General features: G+C 41.8%; 1 protein-coding gene across 2 annotated transcripts in view; it reads left to right on the forward strand.

Moving 5' to 3' along the window:
* LOC119512241 (interleukin 18 receptor accessory protein) overlaps positions 1-24,413 on the forward strand; it is a 38,511-nt gene that overhangs the window by 11,736 nt on the left and 2,362 nt on the right. For both annotated transcript variants that reach the window (XR_005212347.1, XM_037806813.1), the window contains exons 5-9: positions 1,673-1,823; positions 13,847-13,912; positions 15,409-15,532; positions 17,380-17,531; positions 22,283-22,420. Coding sequence is in view for 1 of the 2 variants with exons in the window: in XM_037806813.1 (XP_037662741.1) it covers positions 1,673-1,823; positions 13,847-13,912; positions 15,409-15,532; positions 17,380-17,531; positions 22,283-22,420 (631 nt within the window). In the remaining variant the exon portion in view is untranslated. The remainder of the gene's footprint in view (positions 1-1,672; positions 1,824-13,846; positions 13,913-15,408; positions 15,533-17,379; positions 17,532-22,282; positions 22,421-24,413) is intronic.

Here is a 24,413-nt window from a genome sequence, read left to right on the forward strand (position 1 = left end):
CATTATTATACCTGGAGGTTTTTAGCTACAGGATTATTGGGACAATGCATAGTTATTGAACTCCTACTACATTCTAGTCCCTAGTGATTATGCAGGCTTTGATTGAAAAAAGTGAGTATGGTAGGCTTTGAATAAATTTACAGGAACTTCCTCTCTAGTTGACAGTCGTTTCTCTAAAAGTGCCTGACCGTGTGACTCTTACACTGTAAAAATTCTCTTTTAATTGTATATTCTTTCTTTTTTTCACTCATCATTTACAGAGACCTTCCCATCACTGGCCAGCTTACTATATAGTGCAGACACAAAAGATCAAACACATTCTATATGCATCAAGCCTTCCACCTTGGCTTTCAGGATGAGCCCCTGTTCTCTTCTCCAAGTTCTTATTTCACTTGTTTTGTTTCCTATATACACATTTTACATCCAATGTTCCTGAAATGGTACTTACGTCCCATTGATTGATTCCCATATATTCTTCGAGGCTCTGCTTAGACTTGAGGGCACCTCTCTGTTTCCTGAGAGCTGGGGTCTGCCAAGCACCCCCTGCACACTCTACTATGCACCAGTCTTGTCCACTACCTGGGACAGGCTCTCCCCACCTGGTTAGGCAGAGCACTCACTGAAAGAGGAAGCCATGTTTCCTCCTGTGAGCATGTCCTGGACCAGAGGACTTGGTAGAAAGGCTACTCTCAACAACTACGGAGAAACACATAATCGCTACAAAAGGGATACTTGCAAAAATGGAGATCCGTGCTCAGTGATCTGGGAGTGTGAAGTGACTGATGCTGCTTGGAGAGCACCTGAAGGCTTATTTCCATAAGAGGCACCTCCTGAGTTGCGGTTGAAGGTTGAGAGGCAGCGTGCCAAATGGGAAAATGCGGGAGGAGATGTGCACAAATGCGCAGATGAGGCAATAACATGTTTTTTTTTTTTAGGAATGGCAAGTGGGTACAGGGCAGTAGCAGGAAACAAGATTGGGAAGCAATAGCAAGATCAGACCACAAAGAATTTTAAACTTTATCCTAAAAGAGAAAGGGAGTCATTGATAGATTCTAAGTAAGGGAGAGATGTGTTCATAATTGTATTTTAGTGACTATGTGTCCACTGAGTTAAATAATTGTTTCTCAATCTTGAGTCATTTTTTCATAATATTTATGTACAACCTTTTTGATTATTCACATAATATTTTAATATTTTATTACGATTAAATTCCCTTAAAGAGGAAACTATATTACCATGGTACCTGTGAAATCTATGTCAGCCTCCCCAATAATGTAAATATAAATACTATATCTGTATGTTTGTGTGTATGTGAATGTTTAAAGTCATTTACATACCAGCTATTTAGAAAACTATGAGTTTTCTGGAATACTCTCAGGGGCCTGAACCACTCTCTGGAAAATACTGGGTTAAATAGCTTCTTGGGCTGATAAGGTTTGGCACCCTGTCTTCATGCATAATGTAATTGTATTAGAAAATGCTTCTCATTTCAAATAAGAAACTTACAAATAAAGTTTTTTGAACACAATCTCTTAACAGCTTTGAAATGACCTCATCTCAGACTGACCTCCCTCACTGGTTCAAACTGTGCAAGTTTTCTATAGGTGCAATTAATATTAACAAAAATTCTCTGGTTAAAATGTTATTTAAATTTTCTTTTCTCTTGGATTAGAATGGAAGTCTACTCTCTGATAAAAGGAGCAACCCCCTCACAGTGGTTGAGGTTTTTGTCCATCACGGAGGCACGTATGTATGCGATTACACTCAGTCGGACAACGCAAGCTCGTGGACAGTCAGAGCTGTTGTTCAAGTGCAAACTATCGGTAAGTTGCCACACTCAATGGGATAACACAAGCTCATGGGCAGTCAGAACTGCTGGTCAAGTGCAAACCATTGGAATGCTTTCCGATTTGGACCCCAGTTAAAATTATCTTCCCTTCTGACTTTGTGGCTTTTTGCTCCTTTTAGGAAAAATATTGTAGTCATACCAGAGTAGTCATGTAGAGCCTTGACTATGGACAAACATCCCTTTCCCATCAACCCAGATTCCATCTCCAGTGAAAGCCTGGCTCTGTACTGTGCTGAAGCTGTCACACCTTGGATTTTCCGTGCATGGGTCCCTGTGTTTTTTTTTTTTTTTTTTTTTAATCTTCATTTTATTGAGATATATTCACATACCACGCAGTCATACAAAACAAATCGTACTTTCGATTGTTTACAGTACCATTACATAGTGGTACATTCATCACCCAAATCAATCCCTGACACCTTCATTAGCACACACACAAAAATAACAAGAATAATAATTAGAGTGAAAAAGAGCAATTGAAGTAAAAAAGAACACTGGGTACCTTTGTCTGTTTGTTTCCTTCCCCTATTTTTCTACTCATCCATCCCTAAACTAGACAAAGTGGAGTGTGGTCCTTATGGCTTTCCCAATCCCATTGTCACCCCTCATAAGCTACATTTTTATACAACTGTCTTCGAGATTCATGGGTTCTGGGTTGTAGTTTGATAGTTTCAGGTATCCACCACCAGCTACCCCAATTCTTTAGAACCTAAAAAGGGTTGTCTAAAGTGTGCATAAGAGTGCCCACCAGAGTGACCTCTCGGCTCCTTTTGGAATCTCTCTGCCACTGAAGCTTATTTCATTTCCTTTCACATCCCCCTTTTGGTCAAGAAGATGTTCTCCGTCCCACGATGCCAGGTCTACATTCCTCCCCGGGAGTCGTATTCCACGTTGCCAGGGAGATTCACTCCCCTGGGTGTCTGATCCCACGTAGGGGGGAGGGCAGTGATTTCACCTTTCAAGTTGTCTTAGCTAGAGAGACAGGGCCACATCTGAGCAACAAAGAGGCATTCGGGAGGAGGCTCTTAGGCACAACCATAGGGAGGCCTAGCCTCTCCTTTGCAGCAACCGTCTTCCCAAGGGTAAAACCTGTGGTAGAGGGCTCAACCCATCAAACCACCAGTCCCCTATGTCTGTGGTCATGTTAGCAACCATGGAGGTGGGGTAGGCGAATACCCCTGCATTCTCCACAGGTTCCTCAAGGGGGCACTACATCTTTTTTTTTTCCTTGTTTTTCTTTTTTTTTTTTTTTTTTTTAACTTTCCCTTCTTTTTTAAATCAACTGTATGAAAAAAAAGTTAAAAAGAAAACAAACATGCAATAAAAGAACATTTCAAAGAGACCATAACAAGGGAGTAAGAAAAAGACAACTAACCTAAAATAACTGCTTAACTTCCAACATGTTCCTACTTTACCCCAAGAAAGTTACCTAATATAGCAACATTTCTGTGAACTTGCTCCTACTATATCCATCAGAAATTAACAGACCATAGTCATTCCTGGGCATCCCCAGAACGTTAAATAGCTTATCTGTTCTTCTTGGATTATTGTTCCCCCTTCCTTAATTGCTCTCTATTGCTAGTTCCCCTACATTCTACATTATAAACCATTTGTTTTACGTTTTTCAAAGTTCACATTAGTGGTAGCATATAATATTTCTCTTTTTGTGCCTGGCTTATTTCGCTCAGCATTATGTCTTCAAGGTTCATCCATGTTGTCATATGTTTCACGAGATCGTTCCTTCTTACTGCCGCGTAGTATTCCATTGTGTGTATATACCACATTTTATTTATCCACTCATCTGTTGAAGGACATTTGGGTTGTTTCCATCTCTTGGCAATTGTGAATAATGCTGCTATGAACATTGGCGTGCAGATATCTGTTCGTGTCACTGCTTTCCGACCTTCCGGGTATATACCGAGAAGTGCAATCGCTGGATCGAATGGTAACTCTATATCTAGTTTTCTAAGGAACTGCCAGACTGACTTCCAGAGTGGCTGAACCATTATACAGTCCCACCAACAATGAATAAGAGTTCCAATTTCTCCACATCCCCTCCAGCATTTGTAGTTTCCTGTTTGTTTAATGGCAGCCATTCTAACCGGTGTTAGATGGTATCTCATTGTGGTCTTAATTTGCATCTCTCTAATAGCTAGTGAAGCTGAACATTTTTTCATGTGTTTCTTGGCCATTTGTATTTCCTCTTCAGAGAACTGTCTTTTCATATCTTTTGCCCATTTTATAATTGGGCCGACTGTACTATTGTCATTGAGTTGTAGGATTTCTTTATATATGCAAGATATCAGTCTTTTGTCAGATACATGGTTTCCAAAAATTTTTTCCCATTGAGTTGGCTGCCTCTTTACCTTTTTGAGAAATTCCTTTGAGGTGCAGAAACTTGTAAGCTTGAGGAGTTCCCATTTATCTATTTTCTCTTTTGTTGCTTGTGCTTTGGGTGTAAAGTCTAGGAAGTGGCCGCCTAATACAAGGTCTTGAAGATGTTTTCCTACATTATCTTTTAGGAGTTTTATGGTACTTTCTTTTATATTGAGATCTTTGGTCCATTTTGAGTTAATTTTTGTGTAGGGGGTGAGGTAGGGGTCCTCTTTCATTCTTTTGGATATGGTTATCCAACTCTCCCAGCCCCATTTGTTGAAAAGACCATTATGACTCAGTTCAGTGACTTTGGGGGCCTTATCAAAGATCAGTCGGCCATAGATCTCAGGGTCTATCTCCGAATTCTCAATTCGATTCCATTGATCTATATGTCTATCTTTGTGCCAGTACCATGCTGTTTTGGCAACTGTGGCTTTATAATAAGCTTCAAAGTCAGGGAGTGTAAGTCCTCCCACTTCATTTTTCTTTTTTAGAGTGTCTTTAGCAATTTGAGGCATCTTCCCTTTCCAAATAAATTTGATAACTAGCTTTTCCAAGTCTGCAAAGTAGGTTGTTGGAATTTTGATTGGGATTGCATTGAATCTGTAGATGAGTTTGGGTAGAATTGACATCTTAATGACATTTAGTCTTCCTATCCATGAACATGGAATATTTTTCCATCTTTTAAGGTCCCCTTCTATTTCTTTTAGTAGAGTTATGTAGTTTTCTTTGTATAGGTCTTTTACATCTTTGGTTAAGTTTATTCCTAGGTACTTGATTTTTTTAGTTGCTATTGAAAAGGGTATCTTTTTCTTGAGTGTCTCTTCAGTTTGTTCATTTCTAGCATATAGAAACATTACTGACTTATGTGCATTAACCTTGTATCCCGCTACTTTGCTAAATTTGTTTATTAGCTCTAGTAGCTGTATCGTTGATTTCTCAGGGTTTTCTAGATATAAGATCATATCATCTGCAAACAATGACAGTTTTACTTCTTCTTTTCCAATTTGGATGCCTTTTATTTCTTTGTCTTGCCGGATTGCCCTGGCTAGCACTTCCAGCACAATGTTGAATAACAGTGGTGACAGCGGGCATCCTTGTCTTGTTCCTGATCTTAGAGGGAAAGCTTTCAGTCTCTCACCATTGAGTACTATGCTGGCTGTGGGTTTTTCATATATGCTCTTTATCATGTTGAGGAAGTTTCCTTCAATTCCTACCTTTTGAAGTGTTTTTATCAAAAAGGAATGTTGGATTTTGTCAAATGCTTTTTCAGCATCTATTGAGATGATCAATTGATTTTTCCCTTTTGACTTGTTAATGTGTTGTAATACATTGATTGATTTTCTTATGTTGAACCATCCTTGCATGCCTGGAATAAACCCCACTTGGTCATGGTGTATGATTTTTTTAATGTGTCTTTGGATTCGATTTGCAAGTATTTTGTTGAGGATTTTTGCATCTATATTCATTAGAGAGATTGGCCGGTAGTTTTCCTTTTTTGTAGCATCTTTGCCTGGTTTTGGTATTAGATTGATGTTAGCTTCATAAAATGAGTTAGGCAATGTTCCATTTTCTTCAATGTTTTGAAAGAGTTTGAGTAAGATTGGTGTCAGTTCTTTCTGGAAAGTTTGGTAGAATTCCCCTGTGAAGCCATCTGGCCCTGGGCATTTATTTGTGGGAAGATTTTTGATGACTGATTGGATCTCTTTGCTTGTGATGGGTTGGTTGAGGTCTTCTATTTCTTCTCTGGTCAGTCTAGGTTGTTCATATGTTTCCAGGAAATTGTCCATTTCCTCTACATTATCCAGTTTGTTGCCATACAGTTGTTCATAGTATCCTCTTATAATTTTTTTAATTTCTTCAGGATCTGCAGTTATGTCACCTTTTTCATTCATTATTTTGTTGATATGGGTCTTCTCTCTTTTTGGTTTTGTCAGTCTAGCTAGGGGCTTGTCAATCTTGTTGATCTTCTCAAAGAACCAACTTTTGGTGATATTTATCCTCTCTATTGGTTTTTTGTTCTCTATGTCATTTATTTCTGCTTTAATCCTTGTTATTTCTTTTCTTGTACTTGGTTTAGGATTGGTTTGCTGTTCATTTTCTAGCTTCTTCAGTTGATCCATTAGTTCTTTGATTTTGGCTCTTTCTTCCTTTTTAATATATGCGTTTAGTGCTATAAATTTCCCCCTTAGCACTGCTTTTGCTGCATCCCATAGATTTTGGTATGTTGTGTTCTCATTTTCATTCGTCTCTATATATTTAGCAATTTCTCTTGCTATTTCTTCTTTAACCCACTGATTGTTTAGGAGTGTGTTGTTTAACCTCCAGGTATTTGTGAATTTTCTAAGTCTCTGATGGTTATTGACTTCTAATTGTATTCCATTGTGGTCAGAGAATGTGCTTTGAATAATTTCAATCTTTTTAAATTTATTGAGGCTTGTTTTATGTCCCAGCATATGATCTATTCTGGAGAAAGTTCCATGAGCACTAGAAAAGTATGTGTATCCTGGTGATTTGGGATGTAATGTCTTGTATATGTCTGTTAAATCTAATTCATTTATCAGATTGTTTAGGTTTTCAGTTTCCTTATTGGTCTTCTGTCTGGTTGATCTATCTATAGGAGAGAGTGATGTGTTGAAGTCTCTCACAATTATTGTGGAAACATCAATTGCTTCCTTTAGTTTTGCCAGTGTTTCTCTCATGTATTTTGTGGCACCTTGATTGGGTACATAGACATTTACAATTGTTATTTCTTCTTGCTGAATTGCCCCTTTTATTAGTATGTAGTGGCCTTCTTTGTCTCTCAAAACATCCCTGCATTTGAAGTCTATTTTATCTGAGATTAATATTGCTACACCTGCTTTCTTTTGGCTGTAGCTTGCATGAAATATTTTTTTCCATCCTTTCACTTTCAGTTCCTTTGTGTCCCTGTGTCTAAGATGAGTCTCTTGTATGCAACATATTGATGGTTCATTTTTTTTGATCCATTCTGCGAATCTATATCTTTTAATTGGGGAGTTTAATCCATTTACATTCAACGTTATAACCGTGAAGGCATTTCTTGAATCAGCCATCTTTTCCTTTGGTTTATGTTTGTCATATTTTTCCCCTCTGTCTATTAATATCCTTTATTGTACCCATACCGAATCTCTTTAGTACTGAACCTTTCTCCAAGTCTCTCTGTCCTTTCTTTGTTTCTCTGTCTGTAGGGCTCCCTTTAGTATCTCCAGTAGGGCAGGTCTCTTGTTAGCATATTCTCTCAGCATTTGTTTGTCTGTGAAAAATTTAAGCTCTCCCTCAAATTTGAAGGAGAGCTTTGCTGGATAAAGTATTCTTGGCTGGAAATTTTTCTCACTCAGAATTTAAAATACATCGTGCCACTGCCTTCTCGCCTCCATGGTGGCTGCTGAGTAGTCACTACTTAGTCTTATGCTGTTTCCTTTGTATGTGGTCAATTGCTTTTCTCTTGCTGCTTTCAGAACTTGCTCCTTCTCTTCTGTGTTTGACAGTGTGATCAGTATATGTCTCGGAGTGGGTTTATTTGGATTTATTCTATTTGGGGTTCGCTGAGCATTTATGATTTGTGTATTTATGTTGTTTAGAAGATTTGGGAAGTTTTCCCCAACAATTTCTTTGAATACTCTTCCTAGACCTTTACCCTTTTCTTCCCCTTCTGGGACACCAATGAGTCTTATATTTGGACGTTTCATATTATCTATCATATCCCTGAGGTCCATTTCGATTTTTTCAATTTTTTTTCCCGTTCTTTCTTTTATGCTTTCATTTTCCATTCTGTCATCTTCGAGGTCACTGATTCATTGTTCAACTTCCTCTAGTCTTGTACTATGAGTGTCCAGAATCTTTTTAATTTGGTCAACAGTTTCTTTAATTTCCATAAGATCATCCATTTTTTTATTTAGTCTTGCAATGTCTTCTTTATGCTCTTCTAGGGTCTTCTTGATTTCCTTTGTCTCCCGTACTATGGTCTCATTGTTCATCTTTAGTTCTTTGAGTAGCTGCTCTAGGTGCTGTGTCTCTTCTGGTCTTCTGATTTGGGTGCTTGGGCTTGGGTTATCCATATCGTCTGGTTTTTTCATATGCTTTATAATTTTCTGTTGTTTTTGGCCTCTTGGCATTTGCTGAACTTGATAGGGTTCTTTTAGGATTTGTAGACCAATTGAAGTCCTTATCTCTAATTTATCAGATCTACAGCTTCGTGGAGTACACTTTCTCTAACTAACCAGCAGGTGGCGTCCACAAGCCACCTGTTCTCCACAAGCCAGTTCTCCCCTGCTTAGCCTTTTTGGTGAGTGGGGGAGTGAGTCTTGTGGGGTCCAATTGGTGTACCAAGCTTGCGTGTGTAGTTGGTGTTGCCTGCCCTGTATATGGGGCGTGTTTCTGGGCAGTCAGGGAGGGGGGGGTGGCTCTAACAATCAAATCTCCCTGGTGATCCTAGAGTTTTAAGGCAGCTGCAATAGTCTAATCCTTCAGTTCAGTCCTGCCACAGTTTGTCTCTGCCACTGACCCACAAGTCCTTGGTATTGGCGTATGGCTCCTGAGACTTGCAAGTGGGCCCCTCTTCCAGGCCGTGCACCCCCTGGTCCTCTGTTGAGGGATGACTGTGCTATGTCACAGGTGAGTGCCGTCCCCCCAGGGCAGTTCTGGGCTGCTGGGCTGTGTAGGGAGGCTCCCAGTCTGCTGAAATGATGGCTGAATGGGGCTTTGTTAATTCACACTGCTCTACCTTCCCAACTCTGGGACAATCAGCTGAGGTTGCAGGGAAGGCTAATGTCCACGCCCAGTTTTGTGGTGTGTGCCTGTTATCTGAAACACTTCTGTCACACTGGATTGTCTGGGGCAGTTCTGGGCTATGGGGCTGGCGATGGGCAGGAGTGTTTCCTGTCCACCAGGATGATGGCCGTGAGCGGACACCCCCCTTTTCTTGGGAAGTTGTGGTGTTTAGTGAATTTTCTCAGCCACTGGATTATTGCGTTTTGTCTCAGAGCTCTCCTAGTTCTGCTCTTGACTTGACCTGCCCAAATTTCAGGTCTTTGAAGCTTTCTGTATTGGGCTTCTTAGAGTAATTGTTTTAGAAAAAGGAAAAAGGATTAAAAAAAAAAAAAAAAAAAAAAAGGGCCCTCCTCAGAGATCTAATGGGTTATTGAAATGCTAAGAGACAAAGCAACCAGGGCCATTAAGGAAAGGTCCACAGGGCAGAGAGATCAGCTTTTCTTTGGGATTTGCATATGCGCCTCAGGGCCCGAGCTCGGGCCTGAGCTCTGCCCTTCCCCCTTCCACGCTCACCAGAACTCCAAAAATCCTCCGCTTTTATTTTGGAGTTTTTCGTGTTGTTTTTTTTCTATGCCTGTCTCCTCTCTGCTGGGCTGGCTGCTCTCAGATTTTCCGTCTATCTGTGGTTGGAGTTTGGATCAGCAGAATGAGTTTCCGATAAGGGCTGCCACTGCAGTTCTCCCTTCTCCTTCCCGGAGCTGACAGCCCCTCCTCCCACGGGACTGAGCCTGGCAGGGAGGGGCGCGGGTCCCCTGGCCGCAAAAACTTACAGATTTCGCTGATCTCAGCAGTTCCACGGTTTCATGAGTGTTGTATGAAGTATGCCCAAAGTCAGATTGCTCTGTGGTGTCCAGTCCACGCAGTTCCTGGCTTTCTACCTCCTTTCCTGGAGGAGTAACTAAAACATACAGCTCACCAGTCTGCCATCTTGCCCCGCCTCCGGGTCCCTGTGTTTTGTAATGAATGTCTTAACTATCTCAAACACAGAAATAATAGGTGACACCCATGTACCTATCGCTAGCTTTAACATGCACTAACATTTTCCCCTATGCTTAAAAATCTCACGCTTTCTTCAAAGAAATAAAACATTGTCTATACAGTTTGAGGCTTATACCCCCATCCCCTCCCACTTTCTCCCTGCCCTGGGAAAGTAACAGTCTGGCAGTTAGTTTTATCATTTCCATTTATGTTTTTCTGCTTTATTTACATTTCCATGAATCTATTAATAGAAGACCATATTGTTTGGTGGTGTAGAATTTTAAACACATGGAACTATACTAAAGAATACCCTCAACAATTTCTACTCTCACCAGCAATAAACAGATTCCCATTATTCCCAATGGTGTTCTCAGGCTTTTTGATGGGTGTCAAGTGGGGTTTCTTTGTTTTTTCTCCCATTTTACATTTCCCTGATTATTAATGATAGTGGATATCTTGTCATATACTTATTGGTCCTTTGGTTCTTCTTCTGTGACTTGCCTGCTCTTGCCCCAGCCCCTTGGTGTTTTGTTTTGTTGTTGTTGTTGTTGTTGTTTTTACTAGATTTATAAGTATCAGGATGAATAAATCTGAATGATGTAATTAACTTAAGCATGGCCTATTGAATCAAAACATAGAGTCAGTTGTTCATACTTTATATTAAAGAGCTACAAAGTGGTTTACTTAACTACTAGCAAATATGTTAATCAATTTTACCTCCTCTTCTAGTATTTCATGGTGCAAAGCACACGGGGCACCCTACAACCAAGCTAAGCACTCCCCTACTTTCTGGCCCTTGGCTTTCAACTAGATCTCAGCCATTTCAGTTTCCATCAGATTGGTCCTTGGAGGAGAAGTTAGAATGTGAATACTCCATTTGCAACACTTTCCCCCTCCGAGTGATGTGTGATTGTTCTTCTACTCAGGTATTATTCAGACCATCAAGTTCCCAGTGACAAAATCTGCTTTTCTCTCTCCCAACAGATACCTTGCAACATCTGCTTCAGCTATTTTAAGCAAGCCTTCTCTGTCATTCTTCCTTTCTTTCTCATTTACCCATTAATTCTTTCATTCATTCATTGCCACACAGATGTTTACTGAACATCTAATATGTGTCAGGCACTGTGCCAGAAAGTAGGGGAGTGCTTAACTTGGTCTTGGTGTGTGTGCTTTGCACCATGAAATACTAGAAGAGGAGGTAAAATAGACACTTTCTCTGGCCTCCAAGAACTTACCATTTTGTGGAGCAGACAGAAGGAAAAAGGCTATCCCAATACATTATGATGAGTGGAGGAAAATGGGAACAGTGAGGCATGCAGAAGGCTCACCAAGCCCAATCCTGGGTGTTTTCCAGAGGAAGAAAAGTCTAAGCCAAGAACTAAGGGGTGAGAAGAAACTAGTCCAGGAAAGGTGGGAAGAGGATGCTGTTACAGAGAGAGAGCACAGTTGATGTCCAGGAGATGAGAAAGAGCATGGCAGAGTCTAGGATGAAAAAGGTCACTTTGGCTGAAGCAGAATGTTGATGGTGAGCATCTAGAAGCAGGACTGAGATCAAACAGTTTTAGTGAGTTTGGACTTTATCCAAGGAACAATAGGGAACCATTGAGTATTGTGATCTTCAAGTGTCATGAGTAGATTTGTATCTGAAATAGATCATTCTGTCTATTGTGTGGGAAATGGATTTTTGAGAAGGAGAATGAAGGCAAAGAGGAGAGTTAGGAGGCTGCTGTAGTCAATCAGGCAAGAGATGATGGCAGCCTGAACTAGGTGGTGGCCGTGGGGGTAGAAGGAAGTGGACGGACAGACAAAATAGTCAGAAGGCACATCTGAAAGGACTTGGTGATTTGGAGTGAGGAAAAGGGAGAAGCCCAGGTTTTAATGAGCCACTAGTTGGACATTTCTGTAATATACTGATATAGTATATGAAAACAGGAAGTGATATAGAGATACATGTTCACACTCTAAAAAGATGTCTCTGGTTGCTGTGTAGAGAACAGATTTAGTGGAGATGGTGAGAAATGGTTAGATTTGTGAGTTAACAGAACATGATGATGGAGTTTATGTGGAAGATAAAAGAAAGAGAAGTCAAGGATGCTATGGTTTTCTGGCCTGGATAAGTTGATAAATGGTGTCATTTACTGGTACAGGGAAGGCTGAAGAAGAGGGGGATCTTATGGGGCAATGTAAGTATTAGTTTGAAAGGAATTTTAGTCATCTAAATCATGATGAAAAGTAGGTATTTGGATAAGCAGGTCTAGAGGTGTTAGAGCTGGGATGCGTATGTGAGAGCTCAACTTTTACATGATATTTAAAGCCAAGGAACAGAATGAGATCACCTAAGGCATGAGTATAGAGAGAAGAGGGCCTATAACCAAGCCCTAGAGCATTCCAGCACTTGGAGAGGTTGACAAGAGGAGGAGGATCCCCAAAGGGGACAGAACAGGGATGTGTGAACTGGGAAACTGTCCCAGAGACCATGAATAAAGCATCTTGAGAAGGAGCTAGAGATGCATCACCTCAAAGTGATGAAGCCTGAGAACTGATCATTGGGTTTGGCAGGATGGAGGGCATTCTTTACACTGGCAAGTGGGCATCAGTGGAAGGGTGGGGAGGAAAGCAATAGAGGAAGTGAAATTGTTGATGCAGAAAAGCTAGAATTTGGGAGGTCTTTAGTGGAAAGAGGCCTAGAGTGAATTGTGCTACACAGGGAGGGTATGGAGAGTGAGAAGGACACTAGGGCAGATAAAGGAAGAGCACTGATATTACAAAGGCAGAGAGGAAGAGGAGGTGTCATGGCCATGAAGAAGTGAATATAGGTGGAAGGGGAGGAAGAGGGTACAGTAACATGGGGCCCAAAGAAGAGACAGAGGTTTAAAGAGAGCATGGTCAGTAGTGTCCCATGCTGCCAAAAGGTCAAGCAGATTAAAACTCAATTGTACCCCATTGGATTTAGCTCCCAGGAAATAAGTGGTGTCTTTGGCTAAAGAAGTTGCAGTGCAGTGGTGGGGACAGAAATCAGACTCCATTTGAAGTGAGGGAATGGAGAAAAAGAGCATAGAGAACTCTTCTGAGAACTTCACTGTGAAAAGAAAATGTGTGAGGCAGGGATGTGAGGTGGAGTTTTTTATCCTCTTTATTATGATAGAGAGACCTGCACATGTGTAATTGCTGATGTAAAGGAGAGAGAGAGATAGAGAGAGAGAGAGAGAGATGGAGATAGAGATAGAGATAGATAGATATAGAGAGGGAGAGAAGTTAAAGACATAGGAAAGAGAGGGTGTAATGGAAGGATAGAGACCTCTGAGAAGTAAGAGTGTACAACCTCCAGAGCAAAGGTGATGAATTTTCCCTTAACCAGGAGGAAGTTTGGCAGTGGAGGTAAATCTGAAAGTTGGTGGTAGACATTGAGGGATAAGTTACTAAATTAAGAGCTGGGCTCTTCTTTATTTGAAGCAAACCATAGATTTAAAAAGGAAGGGGTAGACTGCCCCTTGTCGACTTGCACATTTTCCCTGTTGGGTTCTCCACCCTGGTGGATCACTCGTTCACATGGCATGAAAATAAATCTCGTAGGAGAAGACCAAGCCTACAATTGGTGAGCAGGAGAGTGTGGCAGAAAATTCACCCAGGCAGAAGTGGGCTGACTGAGGGCCGACGCTTTGCTGGCACTGGGAACCTGATGTCCAAGTCGTTTTGGGAAGAACTCTTTTCACACGGAAATCGGAGTCCCTAACCTTATGGATTATGAGTAAAATTTGAAGGGGGAGCTCCAAAACATTCAGATCAAAACCAGGCACCCACAAAGCCTTTAGATTTCCCAGTGCAAATCATGATTTCATTTTCATCTTTTAGTGAAAAACACCAAATCTGAACCAATAATTCTGGATCCCACCAAGGATACACTGGAAGTAGAACTTGGTAAGCTGGGATGTACTTTTGTCCTTAAATGACGCTGTGCTTCTGGGAGTAGATCCGTGTGTAATATAAGGAAGAGAGGATTGGGCTTTCAAAGTCAAAAAAACTGGGTGTGAATCCTGACCTGGCCACTGACGAGCTCGGTGACCTTGCACCATTATTTAATCCTTCTTAGGCCCCAGTGTTTTAATCTGTAAATAGACCTCACAAAACTGACCCTACAGCATTGCCTTGAGAAATAATGGGGCAATATATAGTAAGTGGCTGGTGTGTTGGATATGATCAATAGATTTTAGGTTCTTCCCACTCCCCCTACAAACTGGTGGTTATGCTTATTTGTTAGGTCCACTGGTTATGTCTATAAAGTTAACAACTTGAGTAGCATTAACCATTATGAATATGATGTTTGGCCTGGCCATTGAGAGAATTAGAGTGGAACACTACAATCTCTACTCAAACAATTTGTATTTCAAAGTATTATCTTCTTTTGGATAGAGGAGAGTTGGCTTTCTCTCTGGTCTGTCTTTATGTTATCAACTTCAGTAACATCTATGTCTTCCCATGCAGCCAAATAAGAATTGCTCTATTTAAAACTGAACTCTGGTTGTTTCAATAGAATACATGTACTTTTAAATGCTAGTGAAATATTTACAACTGTAACAAGAAATATAAAAAATGAATGTTATGGTATTAAGATCCCTAGGTAGTAGTAACAATGTATCCTAATTTTAGAAACTGAAATTGCCAATATGGGCAATATCACAAGAAAAGAAGTGAAGGAGAGAGGAAAAAAAAGTAATTAAAAATAGACAAGTTACATACAGCATCAGTGAATTTTAAGGCAGTGCAGGGGATAAAACATTATTGAAGTGCACAAATAGGTTTTCAAATGGAGACCCTAACCATTTCATGATTAAATGTTGAGTTTGAGGCAAAATGTATCTGGACACCCATTACAGAAAAAATGGGTAGAAAGAGGGTGGTATAATAGCATGCATGCCCATGTATAATGCCTTGTTTAAAAAAAACCTCAGCCGAATAAGTAAATAATTTCTTCTTTAAATTATATGCTGCAGTAACCTCAGGATTTTCATTTAATATGAAAATATTGGTTAGCAAAATGTTCTTGATTGAAGCACCTTGTACTTCAACAGTGGCGTTGAAGACAAGGCTGGCCGCTAAAATCATCATTTTCCCCGTGTCTACCCTCGAATCAGCCTTAGTGATATGCTCATGCTAACCTGCATTTTAAGAATGTACAATTACATGTTTGAAAGGTGAGTCTTGCCCATTCGAGACAAACGTAGCACCTGGTTGTATCTGTTTCCACATGAGATTCGTGCTGACATCTGGCTGTTTCTGGCACACTCGTTTCCCCTGCCAACCTGACCACATCGGGGAACACAACCTCCAGCTCCGGTTGCAGCTTCCTCCCGTGCACGGGGCACAGCGTACTCATGTGTTTCCTTCCTGTTTTCTGCGGCTTCCTTCATTTTTAGGAAAGCCTTTAACTCTTAACTGCACGGCACGATTTGGCTTTGAGAAGGACGTTGCTCCTGTGCTGAGATGGTACATCAAAGACTCTGACGAGGATTCGGAAGTCCCCACACCTGACGGGCAAAGGTAAGCAGTGAGGAAGTGGGCGATTCTCTCTGCAGCCCACCCTAAATGCTGTCGCTTTCAGAAACCTCCAAAATGACCAGCCGAAGGCAGACAAACACACTGAGTGGTGATGCAACCACTAGAGCTAACTACTGTGAAAACAGCACAGAAATGGAAAGTGCATGTTAATTATAAACACGGAGGCCCAGTGCAGTTTCTGATAGGCTCCGTAGAATGAAATATTTAAGTTGCTCTAAAGACTGATCTGATACCAACAGCTTGATGTGGCTGCTTTAAAAATCGAGGAAACAAGCAGACAGCACGTCCATCAGAGGGAGAGAACGCTGCCCCCACACCCATTTTAACTAGTGCCTCACCATTCAGAGTTCACGGCAAGTTCAGGGATCCAGATTCTGAGAGTCATCGAGTCCTTGAGAATGTAGCCAGAGAAAGCAGCACAGTAATATGGAGTCTGACAAAAAATATGTGAAGAGAGGAATAGTTGAAGCAACTTAACTTAGAAAAGAGGAAACTCAGGGGCGGGATATATGTTTTGAAATATCTGGGAGCTATTGTGTTTTGTGAGAAATTGGACTTGGCTGTTACTGTGCAGAGCGCAGAGCTCACGCCAGTGAGGAGAATTTACTGGGGAGAGATTTGGGCTCGACAGAAAGGAAAATTCTAGACATCTGGAGCACCCGATGCCTCAGAGCTGGACTCCGGTTCTCGAAAGGGTCGGAGGCTGCTTTCCGTCTGTCAGGCGTGTTGCTCAGGGTGCCTTCCCTCATTTGTCCGAGGGTCTGTCCCAAACAAGAGTCTGGGCATTGGTCCTCCCTTCTGCGTTTTGAAATGTTTCAATGAACAATTGTAGGATCATTTAGAAAAGACTGGATCGGTACAAAAAAAAAGGACGATTTCAGAACAGCCATGAAATTTAGCAAGATTTCTAAGACGGGTAAGTCACTGGGCCCCGTACTAAGCTAATGTCACATTCAAGTCCACCGTTGTCCAGTGTGGCAAGGAGTGTGCGTTAGTGTCCCACACTCTTGAGTTGGAAGCTCTGGGTTCCACTCATTAGCAATGTGACCTTTAACCTCGGTGAGCCTCTGTCACCCCATCAGTCACCCTTTGCAAAGTCACTGTGGGGGTGAGTACAGGTGGTGAGCAGGTCACAGTCCCAGGCGCACAGGAGGCTTTCAGGGGCCTGGCAGTGACACACCGAGCCACACGGCCTGAAGCATCACCTACGTCAGCAGAGCCCTTCACGTGAAAGCAACTGTAGTGACAACTAATCCAAGCTGTAAATAAATGCAGAGGCCCCCAACTTCCAGAAGGGGGTAGGGGGGCCCAGGCCCAGGGGGATCAGGCTGCCACTTCCCAGTATATGTCCTTGTGCTGAGACTGCCCGTCCGTGCCACAGCTGCGTCCTTGGCAAGTTAGAATGATCGAGCTGGGTGAAGTTGTGGGATGTCTGTGAGGTCAGGAGTGGAGGAGATTAAACAGTCCTGTCCAGGGTTTAGAAGAGTGTCTGGTATGCAGTAAGCTCTTAGCAGAAGTAAGTTATTTTTAATATTATTCTTAAATTGTTGCTGTTACCGGTCCTTGAGGGGAATTCTTAAGGTAAGGAAGGTCAAATGTTACAAGTAAACGACGTCTTGGTGTAAATGTGTAGAACAAGCCTGAGCAGATTCAATAATTTAATCAAGAATCAACCCTCTCTCTGACCATCTCATATTCTTCCTGTATCTCTTTATACTATTCAATTCTACAAATAACAGCCAAACCATTGGCCACTTAGTTCCTGGCACCACAAATAGGTGTTAATTTACGTTACTCACCGGGTGTGGTGGTGATTTTCCCTTTTATAGGATTAAATCTACATGGAAGGATGAAGACATTCTGCGTGTCCTCACCTTGAAGAAGGTTACTCGGCATGATCTGCACAGGAAATTCATATGCTTTGCCCAGAACTCAAAGGGGAACGCTACCCGCACCATCCAGCTGGAAGAAAAGAAAGGAGGTAAGCCCTGGATGCAGCCTCTGATGCCTGCAGCTGCTTTTACTTGGGGGGAGAAGAATCTTCCTAAAGAATAGCGTTAATAATAACAATAGTGAAAATGCCAGCTGTGACCATCTATGAGGGGCAGCATGCTGTCCTGAGCATGCTTCTCTGTTATTGCATTTAATCCCCCCGACATTCCCATCACGTAGATGCTATTACCTCTATTTTACAGGTGAGGAAATGGAAGTGCTCAGAAGCGCCAATTTGTTCCTTTTAACTAATCCTTTATGCACATGGTACTGTGCTGGAAAGCTGGTCATTCATTCATTCATTCTGCAAATATCTATGTGTCAGCAACTGTGCTAGGACCTACACCCCTTCCCTGCTTCCCTTCCTGGCTTCTGAGTCTTGAGCACATGATGGTCGGGTGTGGGAGAAAGGCGGAGAGAAAGAGTGTTCAGAGTGCGACATGTAAATCACAGGTCGTAGCCTTTTAAAGTGTGAGTGGAAACTACAGTCCAAACCTTTTATTTTCCAGGTAAGGAATAGCATTTAAATTTCTGTTAGCCTAGCCAGTGGTCCATCAATTTTATTGATTTTCTCAAAGAACCAACTTCTGGTTTTGTTGATTCTCTCTATTGTTTTCCTGTTCTCAATTGCATTTATTTCTGCTCTAATCTTTGTTATTTCTTCCCTTCTGTTTGCTTTGGGGTTAGTTTGCTGTTCTTTCTCTAATTCCTCCAGGTGAACAGTTAACTCTTCAATTTTTGCTCTCTCTTCTCTTTTAATATAGGCATTTAGGGCAATAAACTTCCCTCTCAGCACTGCCTTTGCTGTATCCCATAAGTTTTGATAAGTTGTGTTTTCATTGTCATTTGCCTTGAGGTATTTACTAATTTCTCTTGTAATTTCTTCCTTTACCCACTGGTTTTCTAAGAAGGTGTTGTTTAGCCTTCATATGTTTGTGAATTTTATGACCTTCTGCCTTTTATTTATTTCCAACTTCATTCCATTATGGTCTGAGAAAGTGTTTTGTATAATATCAATATTTTTAAATTTGTTGAGACTCTTGCTGTGTGACCCATCGTGTGGTCTATCCTAGAGAATATTCCATGAGCACATGAGAAAAAAGTGTATCTTGCTGTTGTTGGTTGTAGTGTTCTATAAATGTCTAAGTCTAGTTCATTTATCGTACAATTCAACATCTCCATTTCTTTAGTGACCCTCTGTCTAGATGTTCTATCCATTGATGAGAGTGGTGTATTGGAGTCTCCAACTATTATTGTAGAGATGTCTACTTCTCCTTTCAGTGATCTCAGTGTTTGCCTCATGAATTTTGGGGCATTCTGGCTTGGTGCATAAATATTTATGATAGTTATGCTTTCTTGATGACCCTTTTATTAATATATAGTGTCCTTCTTTGTCTCTTTTAATTGTTTTACATTTGAGGTCTAATTTGTCTGATATTAGTATAGCTACTCCCGCTTTTTTTCTGGTTGTTGTTTGCATGAAATATCTTTTTCCAACCTTTCACTTTCAGTCTATGTTTGTCCTTGTGTCTAAAGTGAGTTTCTTGTAGACAGCATATAGATGGGTCCTGTTTTTTAATACATTCTGCCAGTCTGTGTCTTTTTATTGAGGAGTTTAATCCATTTACATTTAGTGTTATTACTGTAAGGGCAGTACTTTCTACTACCATTTTGTCTTTTGGAATCTATATGTCATATCTTATTTTTTCCTCTCTCTCCTTTTACCTTTCCTGATAATCTTCATTTCTGCACTCTTCTCCAACTCTCTCTCTCTCTCCTGTCTTTTCCTATCAGCCTGTAGCACTCCCTTTAGTATTTCTTGTAGTGCTGGTCTCTTATTCACAAACTCTCTCAGTGTCTGTTTGTCTGAAAATGTTTTAATCTCTCCCTCATTTTTGAAGGAAAGTTTTGCCTGATACAGAATTCTTGGTTGGCAGTTTTTCTCTTTCAGTATCTTAAATATATCATGCCACTGTCTTCTTGCCTCCATGGTTTCTGCAGAGAAATCTGTACATAGTCTTATTGACCTTCCCTTGTATGTGATGGATTGCTTTTCTCTTGCTGCTTTCAGAATCCTCTCTTTGTCTTTGACATTGGACAATCTGATCAGTAAGTGTCTTGGAGTAGGTCTATTGGGATCTATTCTATTTGGGGTATGCTGTACTTCTTGAATCTCTAATTTTCTGTCTTTTATAAGAGTTGGGAAATTTTCAGTGAATGTTTCTTCTATTACTCTTTCTGCCCCTTTTCCCCTCTCTTCTCCTTCTGGGATACCCATAACACATATATTTGTGCATTTCATGTTGTCACTCAGCTCCCTAAGACCCTGCTCGTATTTTTCCATTTTTTTCACCATCTGTTCTTTTGTGTGTATGAATTCGAATGACCTGTCTTCCAGTTCACTGATCCTTTCTTCTGCCTGTTGAAATCTACTGTTGTGTCCCTCCATTGTGTTTTTCATCTCCTCCATTGTGGCCTTCATTCCTATGAGTTCTGCCATTTGCTTTTTCAAGTTTATGAATTCTTCTTTATGGTCACCCAATGTCTTCTTTATATCCTTCATCTCTTTCACTATATCTTCCTTCAGTTCATTGAATTTATCTAGCATTAGTTGCCTCAACTCCTGTATCTTGGTTGAACTATTAGTTTGTTCTTTTGGCTGGTCCATATTTTTGTGTTTCCTGGTATGGCTTGTTATCTTAAGTTGTCTAGGCATCTGATTTTCTTGATTAGTTTATCCTGGAGCTTGTTTTCTATCTTTTACCTAGGGGTTTTCTTGTTGGTTGGCTTTGTTCTCTGGCCTCTGTTATTCAGTTCACCTTATTCTAGACCTCTAACTTAGGTTCTATTAAGTTGACCAGAATTTTTCACCTCTTGCTTTTTCTGTTTCTTGTCCTGCCTCTATGTAACCTTTTTATTAGAGGGTCTCCTCAGATATGGTTGACCCCAGTCAGATTTTCCCAGTCTAGAGAAGCCCAGGTCTCATTGGGAAGGTATGGAGTTTTCCTGAGAATGAGACCCTCCTATGGGGCCTTTAGAATCGGTGCTTTTCCTCTCCTGTCCAGCCCACAGCTCCCCAACCAGTGTAGGAGGTATGGAGACTTTAGTTCTCCTGGTGACTCTGATCCTGTTATGGGCGTGGCTGACTGAAGCCGGAATCTGAATTCCAGCCCCTGGGGTCTGAGTTCCCAGAAGGAGGACCTCCAGTTGAGCTGGACCTCCCTCCACTCTCCCAGTCCTCAGAACTCCAGTTGTCTCTCAGGGGCACTATTCCCTTCTCCCCTCTCCTCTTTGGGGCCTCTCCAGGTAGATTTCTTGGTCAGCCTGAGTTGCCAAATAAAGACGGGGGTGGAGACCTTCAGTAGTGAATAGGGAACTCAAAGACACTGTGTACTCTGTCTCCCCCCAAGCCCAGCCTAGTCCCTCAACCCGGACTTTCTGATAGAAAATAACCACATTAAAAAAAATAGAAAAGAAAAACAAGGAAAAGAAAAAAGAAAAAAAAAAATGAGTCCCTTTTGAAAGTCTTTTCCCTGCCTGGAAGTTTTGTCAGTGTCAGAATAGAGCATTTAAAGATGTACTTTAGGCTATTGTCTGATAATTACTCTCCAGCCGCTTCAGTTCCACCCCTGCCGGGGGCTATTGAAATGCAAAAAGATAAGGGATCAGTGAGAAGCCAGAAGGGACAAAATGTAGGGGGGAAAAAAATGGCTTTTCTGGAGCCTGGGAATGGGTGCCTGCTTTTATGTGCTCCCCCTTCTTGGAGCCCAGCCCTTCTTTAGCACACCCAGCTCCCAAAATTAGTTAATTAATTTGTTAATTAATTCTGCAATTGAGGCTGGGTTGAGCCCCCTTTCGTGCCCTCAGCACATTGCTGTTTTATGGTTTTTTCTCCCCCTTTCAGGGAGCCGGCAGCAAGACAGTCTGTGAGGTCTGTGTGGGGAGGGGCGCCAGACCCCTGGTCCGGGGAACTTAAAATGTTCGCTGCGATCTCAGCTTTTCCTCCAATTCCAAACTTGCATCCGACGTGTGACTGGTTACTGGAGGCCCTGAAAACACTGTTTCATATAGTTCTTGGGTAATTGCCAGATGCTCTAGGGGAGAGATGACATTCTGCTCCTCACCACTCCGCCATCTTGCCCTGCCTCTCCTGCATTTAAATTTCTTTAAGACAATGCTCAGAGATAAAGTTGACATCATTCATTCAATTAATAGATGATTATAAAACAAGCAGATTTTGAGGCTTAAATAAGACAGCGAGCCTCACCCACAGTAGATGCTCCGTGGGGTGCTGCCCTTGGCAGAGGTGAGTGGCAGGTTGCGGGTTAGGTACTGCAAGGGTGTGCAGATAAGCCAGAGGGGGCTCCTGGCCTCAGGAAGCTTAGGCTTTACTAGGATGATTATAGATGAAAAATAACTTATACAATGAGAAGGAGGCTAAAGGATTGTGTAGAAGCTTATCCGGGGACAAAAAGAAAACAGGTATAATCAGATCTGGTAATTGCCCATTCCCCTGTTCTCTAGAGATCATGGTAAGATGGCACCCCCAAGACCTGGGATAACTTGATCATGATTTGGAAGATTCCTGAATTCAAGAGAAATGCTGCCAATGACAGTGATTTTGTAAATAATATGGCCAGAAAAGGCATGGGTGGTCCACAGTGCTGGCCTGGGTGTGCTCTTGTCCAAATGCTGGAATGTTCTCTCTGCGCTTGCTCATGGTTACCATGTTTTCCCCAGTGGTTTTCCTGTACATCCTGCTCAGCACCGTCGTGGCCCTGGTGGGCGTGCTGACGGCGAGTGGCCTCATCTACATGTACTGGATTGAAGTCGTGCTGCTCTGCCGAACCTACCAGAGCGGGGATGAGACCCTCGAAGGTAAGGTCAAGCCAGTGTGGGACGCTACCCTCAGAGCCGGGGACTTTCCTCTCAGAACCGATTTAGAGGGTAATGAGACCTGGGCTACAGAAAATGCCGACACTACCAATCGGCTTTGTTTCCTCGGAGTTCTCCTAAGGAAAGAGCTTCTGCTGCCTCCTGCCTCCCTGGGCACTGGGTCCAGGGGCTACATGCTTCCGTCATGGAGACCGGGGCTGCTGTGTGGGGACTCTCCCACCGTTGGCCTGGCGGAGCATGAGGGAGGAGCCTCATGCTCATGGATACAGTGGTGACCCTGTGGCCTCACCCCTGGGAAGGCTGGGAGCAGGTGGAGAAATAGTTTCTTCCCATTCTAGTTACCTAAAATCTGGCAGACGATGCTATTGTAGGGCACATTAGACTTAAACAGAGTTGCTCTGCTAGCAACCTAAAACCATATGGCAAATGACTTCACCTCTCCATGCCTCAGTTTCTTCATCTGTAAAATGGGAAAATAACAGCACCAACCACAAGGGATGTTGGAAGGGTTCATTGAGTTGAGGCAGCTGGAGCGTTTAGAACAGTTGCTGGCAGAGGGAACACTCAGTACGTCTTGACTCTACTCTCTCTCTTGAGTCCTGCGTGCCCACCAGAAAGATCCCGGCAGAGAGAGGTGAAGTCATTTCCCCAAAATTGGGCTGCTAGGATACGGGCCCAGGTGGTCTGGTGTAAGAGCCACCATTAGCTGTCAGCTCAGTCGGCCTCATCTGCAAAATGAGGGACTTGAAGATGATGAAAATGATCTGAAAAGTGTGGAGTTCTATAAAATGTAAATACTATTATTTTGAAGTATCAGTTATCCTATGAGACAGGATAGTTAACGTTTATTAATGTTTGCTTCTTTAGAATAGAATAGCTGCTTCTTTTTCTTGTTGTTGTTTTTCCACCTAGTCCTGGAATTCTCTAAGGTTAGAATGTTTGCAGTTTTAAATAGTGATTCTGCTACTTGAGGATGATAATTCACCCATGCCAGGCCCTCTCCAAATTCCAGGGATTTCCCCTCAATATGAACTCAGGGAAGAGTTGTCACAGCGTCAGGGAAAGACTAAGTGAAGAAATATGTTAGTCACACCTTCCTCTAGACCAATTACTGAGAATAAGAATTAGAAATCCTTAAACCAAGAGTGTTTTTGAGCTTTTTACTTTTTCTTTTCATCTTATTAGCTGTTTTGAATTGAACAAATTATCTAATCAATGTCTTCATCTTTTCCTGAGTGACTTCATACTTCTTTTACTAAAATGTCATTTACCTTAAGGTTCTTGAGCTTGCGTAGAAGAGTCAGTCAACTGCAAAACATTTCAATGTCAATCCCTCCTTGTACTTTGCAAAGACAAAGCCAGTAATCCAGTCAGGGAGGCAGGACCCATTTTCAAGAACAGTGATGCAGTGCCCTCTGCTGGCCAACCTAGTTACCACTTCATTTTAACTTCATGCTAAGTATCCCAAATTTTGAGACACCGAAGAACAGAATTGGGAGTATCTAAGAAATCATCTAATACTCATGCTGTCTAATTTATTACTGAATAAATTTAGTGTTTCCAAGTTATAGAAAAATCCTGGTTTGCTGTACATATTTTAAGTACACAACGCTTACCTGGCCTCCATGCTTCACAGGCTCCTCCCTCCCACCTGGGCCACGAGGCACTGTGCAGAGAGTACCTCGGCAACTTGGGAACTGACCCTTTTGACTCTTGGACCTCTTCCCTTTCTTCTTCCTTTTCTTTGCTGCCACTTCCATCTCTAAGGCCTCTTCGCAGGTCCACATTGAGCAACCGTGCTGCCAAATAGCATCAAAAAGCCAGCGTTAGTGTTTACTATGTTGTAACCATTCGATGCGCCAGGTTTTGTGCTACCTGCTAGAATTTGAACCCGGTGTGTCCAATTCCAAAGCCTATGCATGCACTTTTGAGATTTTCTACCTCTTCCAGTTAGTTCTTCAGGGTGACCCAGGAA

Source organism: Choloepus didactylus, chromosome 17 (genome assembly GCF_015220235.1).
Source record: "Choloepus didactylus isolate mChoDid1 chromosome 17, mChoDid1.pri, whole genome shotgun sequence".
In the NCBI taxonomy this organism is placed as follows: domain Eukaryota; kingdom Metazoa; phylum Chordata; class Mammalia; order Pilosa; family Megalonychidae; genus Choloepus; species Choloepus didactylus.